At 46.8% G+C, this 16800-nt stretch overlaps 2 protein-coding genes across 3 annotated transcripts in view; both read right to left on the bottom strand.

Moving 5' to 3' along the window:
• The window catches only part of celsr1a (cadherin EGF LAG seven-pass G-type receptor 1a), a 77857-nt gene extending 66030 nt beyond the window's left edge, over window positions 1-11827 (bottom strand). For both annotated transcript variants that reach the window (XM_034525888.1, XM_034525887.1), the window contains exon 1: window positions 8205-11827. In XM_034525888.1, coding sequence (XP_034381779.1) covers window positions 8205-11796 — 3592 coding nt within the window. In that variant the 5' untranslated portion in view covers window positions 11797-11827. The remainder of the gene's footprint in view (window positions 1-8204) is intronic.
• Window positions 11828-13023: 1196 nt separating this feature from the next.
• Window positions 13024-16759, bottom strand: trmu (tRNA 5-methylaminomethyl-2-thiouridylate methyltransferase). Its single transcript, XM_034526781.1, has 11 exons — window positions 16563-16759; window positions 16290-16455; window positions 16093-16199; window positions 15814-15939; window positions 15535-15707; window positions 15394-15447; window positions 15225-15291; window positions 14875-14975; window positions 14572-14716; window positions 14401-14483; window positions 13024-14281 (listed from the first exon to the last, which is right to left on the bottom strand). Exons 1-11 carry the CDS (start codon window positions 16642-16644, stop codon window positions 14132-14134), a joined length of 1254 nt encoding a protein of 417 aa, XP_034382672.1. The 5' UTR covers window positions 16645-16759; the 3' UTR covers window positions 13024-14131.
• Between the last annotated feature and the right edge of the window lie 41 nt (window positions 16760-16800).

Raw genomic sequence — 16800 nt, 5'->3', positions numbered from 1 at the left:
ATATGTGTGTGATAATGCATAATAAGTGCACACATATTTCCCCTAAAAGCTGACAAAGGAACAGTGCTGTCAGAGCGGAACAGAAACTGTCACAAGGTTGAAAGGTGACACCCGTGATGACAGCAGTTGTGACTGACACATTGGGGGAAAAAGGTAGGATGGGTTAGATTATTCCCAAAATGTTCCTCTTCCAGAGTTCAAATCCCCTCATGACAGTAACCATCCAGGCAACTGAAGTGCCCCTGAGCAAGACAGTAAATCCTTTTGACCTTCCGGGGATCAACAGAGTCACAAACACTAACAGCAGACGAGAAGAATCCATTCTGCAAATAAAACGTTCAGTACGACCACGCGAGCAGCTCTGTGCGGCGGTACTTAGCTGCTCTGAGCTAAATGCTAATACGCTCATAGCGACTCACTGCTAACCTGTTGATGTTTAGCAGGCGTGCTTGTTAGCATGCTAATAGTTGCTAATTAGCACTGAGGACCAAGTAGCGAGCTACAGTTGACAAAAATGCAGGGCTATTTGGTCATAAATCAAAGTATTGGATGAATCATGGTATATATGGTACCAGGCACTTCAGTAATACCTCTACGCAGGATCTATAGACGCATCATACACCACCTGTAGTCTACACACGATTGCGACTTAATCGAAAAGATAACATTTGGGGAAAGTCGAGTGCTGTTTGACAGATAGTAAGACACAAAGGGGCAACAATTTGAGAGCCAAGCGTGCATCAACAAGTTCCCACACATAGGCTATTAACTGTCAGGATTACGCCTGTCACCAGCTCCTTCTCTGGCTGTCGCTAAAATGACGAAAAACGGAAACCTCTGTGAACACAATCTGGCATGAAGTCTCTCTGTGGAGTCGCAGTGTTAAACCCCAATCAAGTATATACGGAAGGCCAATGGTGTCAGCTTTCAGGAAACGCGTTGACAGAAATGTTAACTCAAAAAAACGTTTCTAGTCTACTTAAACCTATTTTTCTAAAATCATGAAGAGTATTTTCTTGTATCAAAGGATATTTTTGTCGATATAACAAATTTTTCCAAAAGGGCACCTTTTTTGTTTAAATCTGGATGAAGCAATGGGACATAACCGTTGAACAGATATGGGTCTGTTTGTGCCAGTGAACTCAATCCATTTAAGCCGTTTGACATTTCAGCCTAATACCTGCATTGTCAGCGCCAATGCCAAGTCTTAATAGCTGTGAGGACCGTACCCAAAGCATTACATATAGGGCGAATACACGGAGAGCGAGGGTTGGTCCTTAATAATGGCTGAGATATGAAGTTACAGTTCGTGGCAGAAGTAATTACATAGGAAAGGATTAGAGCAGAGGTTGCAGGGAACACACCAAAGTATTTGATTTTTTTAAATGGACATAAGGTTGTAATACGCAGGAAGTACAAAAAGAAAAGTATATTGCTCTTCCGCCTTTGTCTCTTTTTCTTCTCAACGGACTTCTCTCAAATATAGATTAAACAGCCAATAATACATTAGTTAGCAATAGAAAAGACAAAGAATTAAATGTAATAACGGATGCATTTTGGGACCTTTATTGGATTTCTTGCAGAGAGTTAGATGAGAAGATTGAGACCACTCTTACATTGGTACGCTAGGTATAAAAAGGTACAGCCAGCAGACAGTTAGCTTAGCATAAACACGGAAAAAAAGTGTTAGCCTGGCTCTGTAACAGAATACACCAACCAGCACCTCTAAAGCTCACTGATTAATATTTTACAATCCGTACAAGACCTATAGTGTGAAAACAAGTATGAATTTAAGACACAAGGTTTGCTTTCGAAGTAGTGGCACTATACGTATTTCAGTGCACATTGTACAATCCTCTCTGAAGAACAGCTGCTGATTGCTTTCTGCCACGGATTAAATGGTGCTCTTAAGTCTTTGACGTTCCTAATCTGTGTTTTTTAAGAATAGTTCGACAAGACTGCACCGAGTTAACAGGCCTCAGCGCCTCAGGCCGGTTGTCCATCATTGTTGAAGTCCGGGTGATGGACACTTGGCTTCCTCCGGCCTCTAGGCCTAGACTGAAGAACAACCTGGACACCTCAGGCTTAAGTCTGGTTTCTAACAGTTGAAAAGTAAATTATGCAGCTAAAGAGCAAACTGTGATTTTTATGTAACCAGTGAGACAAAGAACAGATGAAACTAAGGCTCATTGTGTTGACACAGTCACATGACAGTTCCCATGTGCACCACATGGGAACTGTCATGTGATTTGGTACATCAGTAAACAATCTGACCTCATGGCATGTAACCTACACATGTCTGGTATTTGAACGCACATGTCTAAATTTATCCACGTTGTCTAAATTTATCCACGTTGCTGTGACAACAAGTAAATGTCATGTCATTCACAAGAGACTGTTGCCAGAGAGGCTTGGCAGGGCCAAGGGTCAAAGCCTAAACATTAGAAACATAAATAAGACAAACTGGTACATAAAGATGACGTATTTTTGATTATTTGTACTGTGTAAACCCATCAAAATCAGATATGAGCCACAACAGGGGCCCAGTGGACGGAGGCTCTAACCGTCCCCCTATCATCTCCTCTTTCTCCTCTTCTTTTGCCTTCTTCTCCTTCGCTGTCACACCTGTCCTTCACTGTGGCTACATAGCGCTGTATACACCCTCAGCCCCGACCTCACCACCACTTAACATTCCTGCAGCTGGTCACCGCGCATCGCGACGCATGTAATGTCACACTCGTGAGCCGCTGGCGAGCCGCGATGCTCTCTCCCTGCCTCCTCGGTGAGCGGGACAAAGGGGAGTACTGTGTCGTCTGAGTGAGAGAGAATGAAAAGGAAAAGGGGACTGAGAGAGGTGTGTCGAGTTACAATCAAGTACGACCCCTCCACCACCCAAAACCTGTTGGAGTTTGAGTGGGGAAATCACTGTCCTGCAGCATGTAAACAAGAGATAACCCTGCCTGTGTGTGTGTGTGTGTGTGTGTGTGTGTGTGTGTGTGTGTGTGTGTGTGTGTGTGTGTGTGTGTGTGTGAGAGTGAGAGACAGAGGGGGACAGGATATATTACAAACTCATTTATATACTCACATTTAGCGGAAAAAAAGAAAAAAAACTCTCACGCATAATCACACATCACGAGGGAAAAAGTTACAACCTCCCTCTGAATACCAACACTTCTACCTCGCTAAACCCGGACACACAAAACATGGGTGTTTGCAAACAAACAACCCCCGCAGCACGCACACTTGCATGCTGGGAAAACACCTCGCTTTCTAGCCCGAGTGACGGAAACAGGCCCGGTGCTCAGAGAGAGATTTCCTGCTGGAAGCAAAACACTGACCTTGATAAAAGCAGCACATGGATTACAAGTGTGGGAGGAAAGATGGCTCCAGTAGCCTCAGGTGTACACATTTGGGAGATTCAGACAACGCTAAACAAACAGTGATAGGTGTGTTAAAACTTCTGTCCCTAGGAATAAAGAATACACAAATGAAACCTAAGCATCTTTCCAGTCAAACGAAGTAAAGTCGAGGTAAAAGGAGAAGTTTGACCCCGACCTTCCACACAATCACCGACTCCTTCTCACAGGCAGTGACTGTATCGGCAGACAGCCTCACATCCTGAAATGTCCAATCCTCTCTCTAGCCTGTAATTGAGTGTTCAGACATCAGTGGAGTCAAACAGCGACCGACCGGTCCTGATCCCCCCACGGCATTTACACTTCAAACTCCAGTCTCCAGCCCGGAGGCACACATGCTACACACAGACCCGCACATTAAAGCCCACGGTGGATGTACGAGATCAAGCATGAACGCGATTCCTTTCCCGCTCGTTGAACACACAAACAGAGACATGGAGACGAGGGCACAGTTATTACAACCTGCACAGGTTCTCCTCACGCATGCAAAAAAAGATAAATATACGGGCACAGAGGCATGCAGACAGGCATGTGGGCGGACAGAGAAAGCGAGAAAGGCAGTAATCGAATAAGTTTATGGGACAGATTTAGCTTCCGCAACCACGCGGCGGGACGCAAACTCTCTCCAGACACACGGTAGAGCAATGGGGGCACTCTTTGGAAAGGTCAAGAGAGACAAAGGAAGACTGAAAAGACACGGGGGAAGACAATGACTCAGAGGGTGAGAGGAAAGAGCAGTGAGATAGGAGCAGGAGGGAGGACACAGAGGGGAATGTGGAGAGGGGCGCAGTTTAAAGCCAGGGTTGTGCGATATCTTAGGAATGAATGGGATCTCCCAATATCAGTTACCGACAGTGCCAAGCCTGGGAATGGCAGCATATCTCACACACACACTGCAGGAAAACATATGAGCTGCTGCGGACAGGACTGAAGCACACAGGCTCCATCAATGCAGACTGCAGCTGTTTAAAACGCCTCCGCCACACACACACACATGCGCTTGTTATTGTGGTTATTCCCCTTTACCTATGTTCATTTTGACTTGAGCAACTAAGATATACTGGCATCTCAGAGCCACATAGACAAGAGCTCTCTTCCACACATGCCTTCTTTTGTGCTCCAACTGCCCCATCCATCCGAACAGGAGGTCATAAGTCATGTGTAGAAGAGTTCAGGGTCATTTCTCTCCGCTGAGCGTGTGTGTGAAACCCCATGTCCTGCTTTGATCTCACAGGTGAGAGGTCACGTGTGTGTCATCACCGCCACGCCCCCAGCTCAAGGGTGGAGTCGCTTGTTGGAACACCGATCATGTAACGGTTACCTGGGGCGAAGGACGGTAAAAATGGAGAACAGGAGTCTGACAGGAGGATGTTTGTCCCCTGACTCCCAGCGGGAGTAATTTGTCTTTCCCAATGTGCGTTCTTGTTCGTGGCCAAATAAGGATTTGAAACCAAAAGAATGCCACAGACAAGGGATGGATGCAGAAAAGAGGACGATTACTTGCTGGATCAGTTTATGATGATGATGATGATGATGATGATGATGATGATGATGATGATGATGATGATGATGATGACGATGTGGCAAGAGAGAATGAATGAAAAGCCACACATCCATACACAGGGCAGTGCATCACGCCCAATACTCCACGGTGTATTGCACAAGAGCAACTGTGCCTCCCACTTGTCTTTCCTTATAAATAAAGTGGTTTTCACAGGAATGCTTTTAAGTGGAAGGTCAGTGGGTGCACGTATAAAATAGGCACAAAGCTGAAGCTCTTGTTTCACAGTTGGAATCTAATTATGTCATTTGAAAGAGGAAGAAGAGTAAAGAAAAGTAAAAAAGCTGAGCTATGCAGCTCCTCGAATGGGATTAAGAGCCAAACCAAAGGCATGGAAGCTCAGTGAAAAAATCCCCATGGGGGGAATGAGGGGGAGGACTGTGTGTGTGTGTGTGTGTGTGTGTGTGTGTGTGTGTGTGTGTGTGTGTGTGTGTGTGTGTGTGTGTGTGTGATTGCGTGTAGCGGCATGCCGTCCCGCTCACTGCGGATAAGGAAAAAGATCAGAGTCGAGGTGGAAAAAAAGAGGCTATAGCATCAATCATGCCTAATCGTTCGGGTGGGAATCTGCTCCGCTGTAGCACCGAATGATACAACACAACTCCACCTATAGCCGGTTGGTGCAAGCTTTAACTTTGGCTGTTGTGAGACCCACCTAGCAGGTAGAAAGAAAGAAGAAGCTGATAAAAGAATGTGGTCGTTACATGGGCGAATAAGCAAAATCACTCATTATCTCGACAGCTGACACTGGCGGCTTATTAACAACACAAGCCAGCCAAGTGCTGGTGAATCTTGGCATTAGATAATGGGTCTGACTGTCAGCTCTGGAAAAGCCGGTCTGGGAGTCTAATTGTGTTGCAACCACAATAACAAATTGGTGATGCAAGGGTTTCCTGTGTAGCACTGCGGGCTAATTTTTTTAGTAAGAGAACACAGAGCTGTCACAGACTGGAGAGGGCTCAGGGACGCCGAAAAACAAAAGAGAAAGCAACGATAGAGAAGCACTACGCTGTACAACTGTTATGTGTGGTTTGATATTGACAGATAGAAAACAGAGAGAAAAGTTTTAAGTAATATTTGATTGGAAGTTGAACTAAGAGCTTTTACAATGAGAACACATAGCCCTAAGCTATTCACCCCCCCTCCCCCCGACACACACACACACACACACACACACACACACACACACACACACACAGACACACACCAGCATAAGGGGAGAGGGAACGAGGACAGATAGTGTTGTGGCTAGCAGAGTGTGTAAAGTGAGTGCATCTCGGGAGAGTTATCAGGGCATTCTTGTGTTTCAGCAACATTCTCAGGCCTTCTGTTCGCCACAATAAAAGCACCTGTGCACTTCTTGGACAGGCTCAGCGAAGAGCCTTGATTAAGAGGATGTAAGGAGAATGATCTCCTCCGCAGCCAAGATGTTCACTGTGATACATCAACAGATCAATACTGATCAAATCCAGGTTTGACTCGGGCCCCAACATGGACTACTACGCAATAAAACTAAATATACCAAAAGAGAATATCGGAGACCATTTGAGCCTAAGACACAATCTGAGAAGTGCTATTAGCTCAACAATCCCCTCAGGCCTTCTTCTCCCAAGAACCCAGGGTTGAAAGGTCAAGACAGCAGCAGTAATGGTTACCTAACACTTGACATCAGTGTGAGCCACCCAAAAAAAAGGGGGGGTGGGTGGGACGAACACACGATTGTTTATATTTGTGTGTGCACGCACTCATGGGTACAGGAAATAAAAGGGGTCCAATCCCCTTTGGGACCATTATGAGGTCACTGTTGTCTGGGATAGGCGAGAGCTGACAGCGGTTTCTGACAAACATGAATGCAGTGAATGAGATCGGCAAGGACGGTGACTATTGTGGTCCGTTGCTGCCTCCTCAGATGCTCCACAGGTTGTCTATAACGGCCATAAAGCACTTATAAAAGGACAGTCTGTCCTTTGTCCAAGATAAAGACAGGGCACAAGTCCTTTAAGAAAAACACTGTTGGAGAAAAACAAGGGGCGACATCTGGGGGAAGCCTTCCACTGCCCAATGAACCATGGTGTATAACAATGCAGCTTGAAGTCCTGCTCAAGAATACTATACTGCTGACAAAGGGGTTAAATTAAATGAAATGATCAAAGAGAAATATGAAAGTTGACCCCAAGAAACACTTGATAAAACTAATTTCTAGCTGTCAAAATAATTAAGAGCGTTAAAATAACCACACACTTGATTAGATTATATACTGTGAACGTGGCCTTGCCCCAGTACATCCTGGTCCATAGGAGCTCATTTACATCCCTACAGTACGTGCGCTACGCATTCCTTAGTTTAAAGAAATGATGGGAGGACACAGAGAGCTGAGGAGATTGAGCTGTGTTGGGCCGTTTGCCCATTTCAGGGCTTAATGTGCTTTAAGAGATCAACCGACACAGAGAGAGAGATGGAGAAAAAAAGAAAAAAAGGTTGAGCAACCAGTTGTCAACAGGTGACAGGGCCGTGTGTGTGTTTGTGTGTGTGTGTGTGTGTGTGTGTGTGTGTGCGTGTGTGTGTGTGTGTGTGTGTGTGTGTGTGCGTGCTTGTGCAGCAGTTACCCTGCAAATTTAGGTGTGAATGCTCAGTGTTTGCATTTGTCTAATCTTTAACTATGAAAGAACAAAGTCTGCTTCTGTAGTGGGGGAGAAAAAAGCAACTTACAGCCTTTTGTTTCTGCATGACCTTGTAATATTACCACACAAATATCATGGAGATTTAAACACATATCACAAAGTTATAAAGGTTACCCGAAAACAAAACTTCCCTTTCGTTCAAAATCACCACAAGATGCACATCAATCTTCCTCCAGTGCACCTACACCCGGTTCAGCCACTTCAGAGAGTGCAGCCTGTATGCTCTGAGGGAGGGAAATCAAGTGTGTGTGTGTGCCCGCACTATATGCATGCATGCGTGTGCTCAGACACCCACAGATGTGCAACAACAAAGTGGCTCAGTTATCAGGGTGCCCTGCTAATATAACACCATTTTTTTTATGAACTCAACCAACCACTTGCACACAAAACATTTATCACCCAAATGGCACAAAAGCAGCACAACCAGATCCTGCATAGAGCCTGCAGCAAACACTCACTGAACATACAGTCAGCGCACAGTCAACAACGCTCACAGAAAATAAACATCTTAGAAATAAGGTTACAGGAAGAAGAAATGTTCTTTCTTACCTGAGACTGAAATGGTCATGGGTGCTTCCAGGGTCCTGTCATTGTCCAGGTCTCTGCTCAACCTCAGATCCCCAGTGTCCTCGTTCAACAGCAGCAGATTGAGCTCATTTCCCGACTCAAACTTGTACCGTAGCTTATCCGACACATCCGGGTCATGAGCTGGTACCTTTCCTATTATTCCTGATGGGAAGCTGTTGGACTTGTTGGTGATGTAGTTGTTGAAGATGATCTCAAAGTCCTGCAGCACTGGCATATTGTCATTCATGTCTAGGAGGCGGACGTGCACGGTGGCCCGACTCACCAGCGGAGCCGAGGTGGCCTGGACCACGAGGACATACTCGGTTTTAGCCTCGTAATCCAGGTCTGTGAGTGCAGTGAGGTCACCGTTAAAAATGTTCAGCTGGAAAACTTCCGGATTATTCCCTTCTACAATCTGGTACATGATCTGAGCATTGGTGCCCTCGTCGGGGTCGGAGGCAGTGATCCGGGCCACGACGGACCCCACGGGGCTGTTCTCCTCCACATCGATGAACAGCACGTCCTTCTCGAACACTGGAGCATTGTCATTTATGTCTTGGACGACCACGTGAATGGGAACGGACGCTTTCAGCGGGGGAACCCCCCTGTCCACAGCATAGGCCTTCAGGTTGTAAACAGGAACATTTTCCCGGTCCAGTTTGCGAGCAGTTCTAATGATGCCAGAGTAAGGCTCGATATAGAAATCCCCCTCTCCGTCATCGCCACCCTGAAACGTATAGCTCACCCTGCTATTCGAGCCAGAGTCTCTATCTGAAGCAGATATCTGGAGGACGCTGGTAAAGACGGGTGCATCTTCAAATACGGTCCCCTGGTACCTGTCCCGAAGAAACTGGGGAGTATTATCATTGGCGTCGAGGATGATAATCTCCACATAGGTGGTATCAGATTTCTGAGGGATGCCATTGTCTCTGGCAATGATGGCCAGCGTGTAGGAGGCCAGGTCCTCATAATCAATCTCCATTTGTGTTGTGATGGCGCCTGTATCTTGGTCAATTTTAAACTGGGGAACGTTGTCCTCCATCACGTACGTGATGCGAGCATTTTCCCCCGTGTCCTCGTCCGTCGCACTGATCATCACGACAATGGAGCCCACTGGTTTATCTTCGCACAGCGTTATCTGGTAGTTGGCACTTTGGAAGACGGGCCGGTGTGTGTTGGCGTCCGTCACGTTGATAAACACCTGTGCAGTGTCGTAGCGTGTCCCATCACTGGCGGTGACCGTCAGGACGTACTGGCGTTCCTGCTTGTAGTCCAAGGGGAGGGCTAAGGTGATGAGACCGCCGCCGCTCTGGCTCGTGATGGCAAAGCGGTTCCTGGTGTTGCCACTGGAGATCTGATAGGTCACCACGCTGTTGATGTCTCTGTCCACGGCAGTCATCGTCAGAACGCTGGTACCCACGACAGCATCCTCATTGATCTTCAGCGAGTAGACTTTCTCTGTAAAAGTGGGCACGTTGTCATTCACGTCGAGCACCGTGATGCTGACACTGGCTGAGGACGACATCACCGGTATCCCGTGATCTCTCGCTTCCACGCCAAAGGTGTAGAAGTCTGTGGTCTCCCTGTCCAGCTCTTCGCTCACTGTGATCCAGCCCGTGCTGTTGTTGATCGTGAACGGAAAACCAGGCACGGTGTCAGTTAACCGGTACTCCAAAAGGGCGTTTTCGCCAGAGTCGCCATCAATTGCTTGAATGTGGATTACAGAGTAACCAATGGCCACATTTTCCAACACTGACGCCTGAAAAGGTGTGCTGACAAACATGGGGGCATTGTCGTTCACGTCCACCACCTGCACCACCACCATCCCCGTGCCATTTATCAGGGGAGGCCTGCCACCATCCTGAGCCTTGATCCGCAAATTATACTCTCGAATCATCTCGTAGTCCAGAGGGTTGATGATATCAATCACACCTGTGGGGGAGTGAATGTAGAACTGTCCTTTAACGTTGCCACTGATGATGCTGTAATGAACTTTGGCGTTGTTCCCCTCGTCTCTGTCTGTAGCGTCCACCTGGATGACTTTGGTGTTGACGGCCACGTTCTCCGGGATCTGTACAACATACCTCTTTTCAGTGAACTGCGGGTAGTTGTCATTCTCATCCTCCACAGTGATCTTGACAGTGGCGGTGGCGCTGCGGGGGCCCGGGTCTTTGCCCTGGTCGTTGGCCTCGACAATGAGCTGGTACTTGGCCCGGGTCTCCCTGTCGGGCCGCTCTCTGATCCTCACCAGGCCGTTCCGGGGGTCGATTTCAAACACAGAGTTAACTCCGTCCCCATTGACAATTTTATAAATCATGTTGGCGTTGGAGGGAGCGTCCCCATCCGTGGCTCGGATCGTCATCACTTCAAACCCCGTTTCGACATTCTCCCGGATGCTAACCCGGTACTCTGTTTGCTCAAACACCGGGCGGTGGTCGTTAGTGTCACTCACAGTAACGGTGAGGTAAGTAGTGGCAGATCTGATGGGGGAGCCATTGTCAAATACAGTGACTTTGAAAACATGTGTGTTTTTGACTTCTCTGTCCAGCGCCTGGACGGTTGTTATGCTCCCTGTCTGAGAGTCTATGTCGAAAAAGTCGTTGGACCGGCTGTCAAACAAGGCTTCCATGCTGTACTCCAGCCTCCCGGCCTCTCCATCATCCGGGTCAGTGGCTTTCAGGGTGATGACCCGCGTGCCGGCCGGCTCATTCTCAGGCACGGACACCTGGTAGTTGGGCAGCTGGAACTGGGGAGACGCGTTCGCCTGTCGCTTCCCCCTGCGGATCAATTTGCCGGACTTTCTCGGCATGCCCTGCGGGACGGACCCGCGCTGTTGAGGCGCTCTCACGAGCGTCAGCCTCAGCAGCGCAGAGAGCCCGCCGCCCGCGGAGCTGCGCAGCGCGCACTGCAGAGTCGCCTCGGGCTGTCCGCGGCGCTCCAGACACACGTCGCCGGCCAGGAACAAACCCCCCCGCCTGAACACTGCGCTCAGGTCTTTGCCGACGCACGCGCTGTCCGAAAAGGCGATGTTGCGCGTGAAGATGGGCAACAGTTCTGTGACATTCAGGAGCAGTTTACCTGCCGGGAAGCAGGAAGTCGCCTCCAGCTGTGCGAGGTGTGTAATGTGAATGTCGGGCTTACCTGACGATTTCTTTCTCTTGTATTTAATAAAGCAGTCCTGGCCGTGGACGAACACATTGAACTGTGTCAGAATAACGTCCCCGGACGTCCAGGAACCTGTCCTGAAGTAAACAGGCGCTGGGTTCCTCGCCGTGTGCGCGCACTGAACTTTGCGGGACAGACGGATGAGCCCATCGTGTCTCCCAACTTGGAAAAAGCTCTGGATGAATTTTGGGGACAAAGTCCGGTCAAGTTTAGTAGTCCATCCAGGGCCAAGCGACAGGTTCGCCAAAATGGTCCCGGGCTGTAAGGTGTCCGAGAGGTGCATCTCCAAACATCCCACGAGCGGCACGTTGAAGAGGACACAAACCCACATCCAACACATCGGTAGCTCCATGCTTGTGAACCTGCCAAAATCCCATTCAACTTCACCGAAACTCCTCCGCAAAAGCATTAACTGTCTCTCTCCCAACAGCGCGTTTTGCTTTTAGCCCTCATCGTGAAGTTTCAACGTGGAAAAAGACGCTTGGTATCCATAGTGTCGGCGTATCCACGGCGCGCAGCAGCTGCGTTCACCCACACCGAGTTTAAAATGAGTACAAAATGGCTCCGTGGCTCTCCTCCGCCTCCTCCTCCTCCTTCTCTTCTCCTCGGAGGCGTATTACCATAAACCTGCTGCGTTCCCCCCTCTGGGACGCTTTCATGGGGGGGGGGGGGGGGGGGGGATTCTCATGGAGATTTAGGAAGTGGACCTGACCGGGTGACCAATGCGCGCAAGTGCATTGTTATTACAATAGGGTGAGAGCTGGCTAAAATTCCTAATGCGTGTTTGAGTGTGTATTGTGTTGAAGTGTCTGTAAGCACTGATGGTGTCAACAGAAAACTAAACAAGAAAAGCAGTTGAAGTAAGTTTTCAATATCAAAAATGGAGAAAATTATGTTGACATGTCCCACAACTCCAATGAGCTGATACTCAACACAAAAAGGTGGACACAGTTCAACTTGTATCAGTATCATTCAAAAACTTGAAAAAAAGCTTGAGTAACTAAAGTATTACTTAATTACCTTTGTTAAATAACATAGTGTTCTTCATGGGGAGAATGAGGAATGGTCATCACTCAGTAATTTTTATAGTATGTTATCTCTCTGAAAGTAAGACAAGGTTTTTTTATTTTTGTATCTGCTATTGAAAAGTAGTAGATAACCATGTAATACAGTATATCATAATTTCCTTATTTGGTTTTTGGAACTTGCATTTTCACTTGCATGTGTTTTATGATGGCATCTCAGAAAACCCTCTTCTTATGCTTATGTGTCCTCTGCATTCTAATCATTTTGGTTTCCCCAAAAAAAGAAAACCAGACAAGATGACGAACAAGAACTTTCCAAAAAATAAAACATGTTTTAATAATTTCTGGGAAAAACAGACAATATGATGAGATCAAATTTGTATAAGTAGTCTCCGACATAAGTGTCATTAGGATTCAGAGAAATATACAAGTATGCTGATCGTGTACAACAATGCTGACTCGAGAACATCAGGTTGATCTTGTGTAATAGCGCCCTCTTGTGGATCACAAACGGCACGACAGCCAATGCACAACTAGACTGTATTTACTCAACCATTAGCGACACTGGAGGGAATATTTAGGTATGGAAGCCGATGAAAAATAAGTCAACACATCATTTATGAGGTTTATTCCCCTCACTGGTACATGTTCAAGTATTTTAGTATATTAGGAAGAACTTGCAACAATGCCATTTGAAGAGAAAAGGCACTTAAAATGTCCAATGTTAAAAAAAAATCAAATTATTTAAAAAATGGAATCAATATGCATGACAGTATAAAGCAGTTCAGTGACAGGTGAGTAACAATATCATTGTCTTGAAAACTGAATCAACCGTCTCAATAACAAACACTGCATTTGCTTTTGGAATCCTATTTGGTTGCTTATATCAATAAAGAAAATAAAAAAACAGAAGGACAAATGAAGCATCTTGCTTTTTGAAAAGTATTCAAAGAACACAGTAGAGTCAATGCTATCACCAACGTACAGTGTGGGGTTGCAGTTGGCACAGCAGCATGAGTGACAGTCAATCAGGAACACTGTCAAAGGACAGGAGGGAAATTCATGAGCGACATGAGCCAACTCAGAAGTGGCAGGAAGCGCTTCAGTGAATGAATATTATGAATAAACAAGAGAATCACTTTCACTCACAGATGGAAGGGCCAAACATTGTGTCCTACTCTCTCTGGACCCATAATTAACCCGTGGCTAGCTTAGAGTCAATTCCTATTTCCTTGTGTAACTCAGGAAGGTAGGTAGGTTTTATTACTATATTAAATATTACTATGATAAGAAAACAACACAAAAAAAAGGGCTCAGAATGCCAGCGTCATTCAAAAAATAAATAACATCATACTAGGCATTAGAGATCTAATGACATCATGAATGTACTATGGAGAATTTGCAGAGCATGAATAAAAAGGCAACGCACTATGTTCGATATACGAGTGAACAGACGGAAAAGCTTGATTCTTCTTCTTCAAAATGAGCAGGCGGTTACTTAGCAACCCATGTTATTACTTATTGCACCTCGTGTCCACTCCAGAGGGCACACACACAGGCTTGGATGCAGAAGGTTTATCCGAGCAGCCAGAAGACCATTTTGTCCTCATCATATCAATACATCAAAGTTTTAGGGTCTCTAAAACGGCCTCCGTTTCAGACTTCATCCTCATGAGCAGTGTGCGCTACCCGATGCACCACATCCCCACTAGGCCGGGCTCAGGTGGCTGGTTCAGGGGTCGGCGGCTCCTTGTGGTGCGCGGGTGTCACCAACCGCTCTCGGCCCCGCTGGAGAGTGTATTCACTGGGCCCCAGCTGCACGATCTTCCCACTGCCCAGACACTCGTCTCCTTTGTACAGCACAGCGAACTGGGGGAGGAATGTGGAGATGGGCTAAGAAAGCATGCACACGCTCCCACAATGAGAAAAGCCTTCTGGCATCATACTTTGGAGGCCCAAGACTGTATTCTGTAGCGCAGGTGTGTTACCTGTCCAGGTGTCAGAGCTCTGACTGGCTGCGAGAGTGTGATCCACACCGAGCCGTTCATGTTCAGCGTCACTGTGCAGGGAGCTGGAAAGCACGAAAAAAAAAGGGGGGGGTATATTTGTTGGGTAAATACTCGTTCATCAGTGGACATCGCTAACGACACACAACTCACTGAGAGGCATCTGGTGGATGAAGCGGAAATGACACTCCATCATCTGGGTCTTGACTAGTTCAGGAGGCGGGTCAAACGTTACCCAGTGGAAGCGGTCCGTCCGCACCGTGTCACGGAAAAGAGCCGGGTGGTTGGTGGTCGGAGCCTGATCGGTGACATTTAGGGAACAAAGTAACAGCACACATTGGTCCAGTTTCAAGCAGCATTGACGACATCTTAAACTAAATAAAAATCTGAAATGTTAGTGAGCATTTTTCTTTTCCCATCCTTAACCCTTTCGACAACCCAGACAAACTTTCTCACCACAAACACATCTCCAGTGTCGGTGTCTTTGTCCACCACAAACCAGGGGTCTCTCTGCCCGCCGATTCTCGCCCTCTGGCCCAGCGTCAAGGTGAACCAGCCTGGATGGACCGAAACACGAGGGCAAATGACAAGAGAAGGAAGTACACCGTGAGACGGTTGTTTAAGCGTCAGTAGTTTGGAACACACGTTCCACGGGGATCGGTGAAGCAGAAAACAGCGATTTATGTGTTAATTGGCCGAACATATGACAAACGTGAGATCCATCACATTCTGACTGTGTAATAATGGAATAGCGACACTGCAGTTCTTCATTTTGTCAGAGAGGTTTACAATAACAAGAAACATGCCTTTGTGTGTTCCCTTGACGGTCCCGTCCTCAATGGAGACAAAGTTTCCTGGTTTGGGTTCTAGATACTAGAAACAGAAAGAAAGAAAAAAAACAGTGTAGGTTTACAATAGGAAAACTAAAGAAAACAAGGCACATTCGCATATTTGTAATGTTGAAAAACGACTTACCTCTAAAATAAAGTTTTCAAAGTTTCTCTCCCCAATGAAGCAGATGCCCATACTCTGGAAAGATCAAGCGTACTGTTGGCACACAATATGAATGCATACATCCCTTTTGATTTATCCCTCTTTATTCACATGTGTGGCTACCTCTTTCTTCTTCAGCACGTGGTGAAACCCGGCCTCCGCAGCCATCTTTTTGACAAAGTCTTTGGTGAGTCCGGCCAGCGGGAACATGGTTTGTCGCAAAGCATCCTGGGGGATCTGACTGAGGAAGAAGGTTTGATCTTTGAGGAGATCTGCTCCTTTGTACAACCGCGCGGCTGGGAAGAGGAGGAAAAAAAAAAGGAAAAATAACCATTTTTTTTAGAGGGTCTGATCTTAAAAGCTGGTGCAATGGTGAAATTTAATTTCCTGTCAAACACTTACGATTTCTGATCTCAAATCGATCTCTGAAGAGAGTGGACGACGTCGGCGCGGTGTGCGTCTGCTGGAACACCTCTTCGTCCTCCTGCGACGTCATGGCGTAGTGGCCCGTTGCCATGGCATCAGCGCCTTAGTCAACGACAGCACGACGGGAATGAAACACCGCATGTATCGCGTTCGACACTGAAATCAGTTCAATCCTCTGATCTCCAACTGCCACCCACTGCTGAGCAGATATTAAAGCAGTTTATATCGGCGCATGAACACGTGACGATCACATACCCAGAGTTTTGACAGCATACTTGTGGAAATGGTTGAATTTGATGTGCTTGTTGCATAGTATATCTGGGTTGGGCGTCCTCCCCCTCTCATATTCCTTCAACAGTTTACTGAAAGTGGCAACAGAGAAAGAGGAGACGTTAAAGAGTTACACAATTTAAAAACGTGTTTCTCGATTCAAGCACGGCTGCCACAAATACCTGAACACTTCGTGCCAGTACTCTTTGACGTAAGACACCTGGTGGAAGGGGATGTCCAGGGTCTGACACACTCTGTAGGCGTCCTCGCAGTCTCTCTCTGTGGTGCACACTCCCATCTCATCCAGTGAGTCCCAGTTCTTCATAAAGACCCCGGTCACACTGTAACCTTCACATGAAAGAGAATAACTGGTTAGCCGACCATATGTAACATGAGCAAAGTCAGTTCAGGTGTGTGCATGTGTGCATGGGGCAGACATGACAGGTCGTGCTCACCTCTTCTCTTCAGTAACAACGCCGCGACAGAGCTGTCGACGCCGCCGGACATGGCGCACACCACGTGTCTGATATAACCCATGGTTTAAAAAAAAAGAAAGAGAGTCCCTTCTTTTAATACTATTTTCTTGCGTAACTACTAAAAGTGTCCATTGTCACTTTTCGTGGGTAGCCATGTTTGTGGCCCGTTTAATAATAACGTCCGACGAGAAACAGTTTTTAAACGGAACCAATGTTG

This window comes from Cyclopterus lumpus, chromosome 23 (assembly GCF_009769545.1).
Source record: "Cyclopterus lumpus isolate fCycLum1 chromosome 23, fCycLum1.pri, whole genome shotgun sequence".
Taxonomy (NCBI): Eukaryota; Metazoa; Chordata; class Actinopteri; order Perciformes; family Cyclopteridae; genus Cyclopterus; species Cyclopterus lumpus.
The sequence above is the reverse complement of the archived record's forward strand: the minus strand, read 5'-3'. Positions and strand labels throughout refer to the sequence as shown.

Bases quoted from the DNA above. Each gene is read 5' to 3' on its own strand.
- trmu (XM_034526781.1), bottom strand. From the start codon at position 16,644: ATGGGTTATATCAGACACGTGGTGTGCGCCATGTCCGGCGGCGTCGAC. The intron at 16,200-16,289 runs GTATTTGTGGCA...TGCCACTTTCAG, and splicing joins TACTGGCACGAAGTGTTCAG to TAAACTGTTGAAGGAATATG. The intron at 14,976-15,224 runs GCATGTTTCTTG...CGGTCCATCCAG, and splicing joins CGTCAAGGGAACACACAAAG to GCTGGTTCACCTTGACGCTG.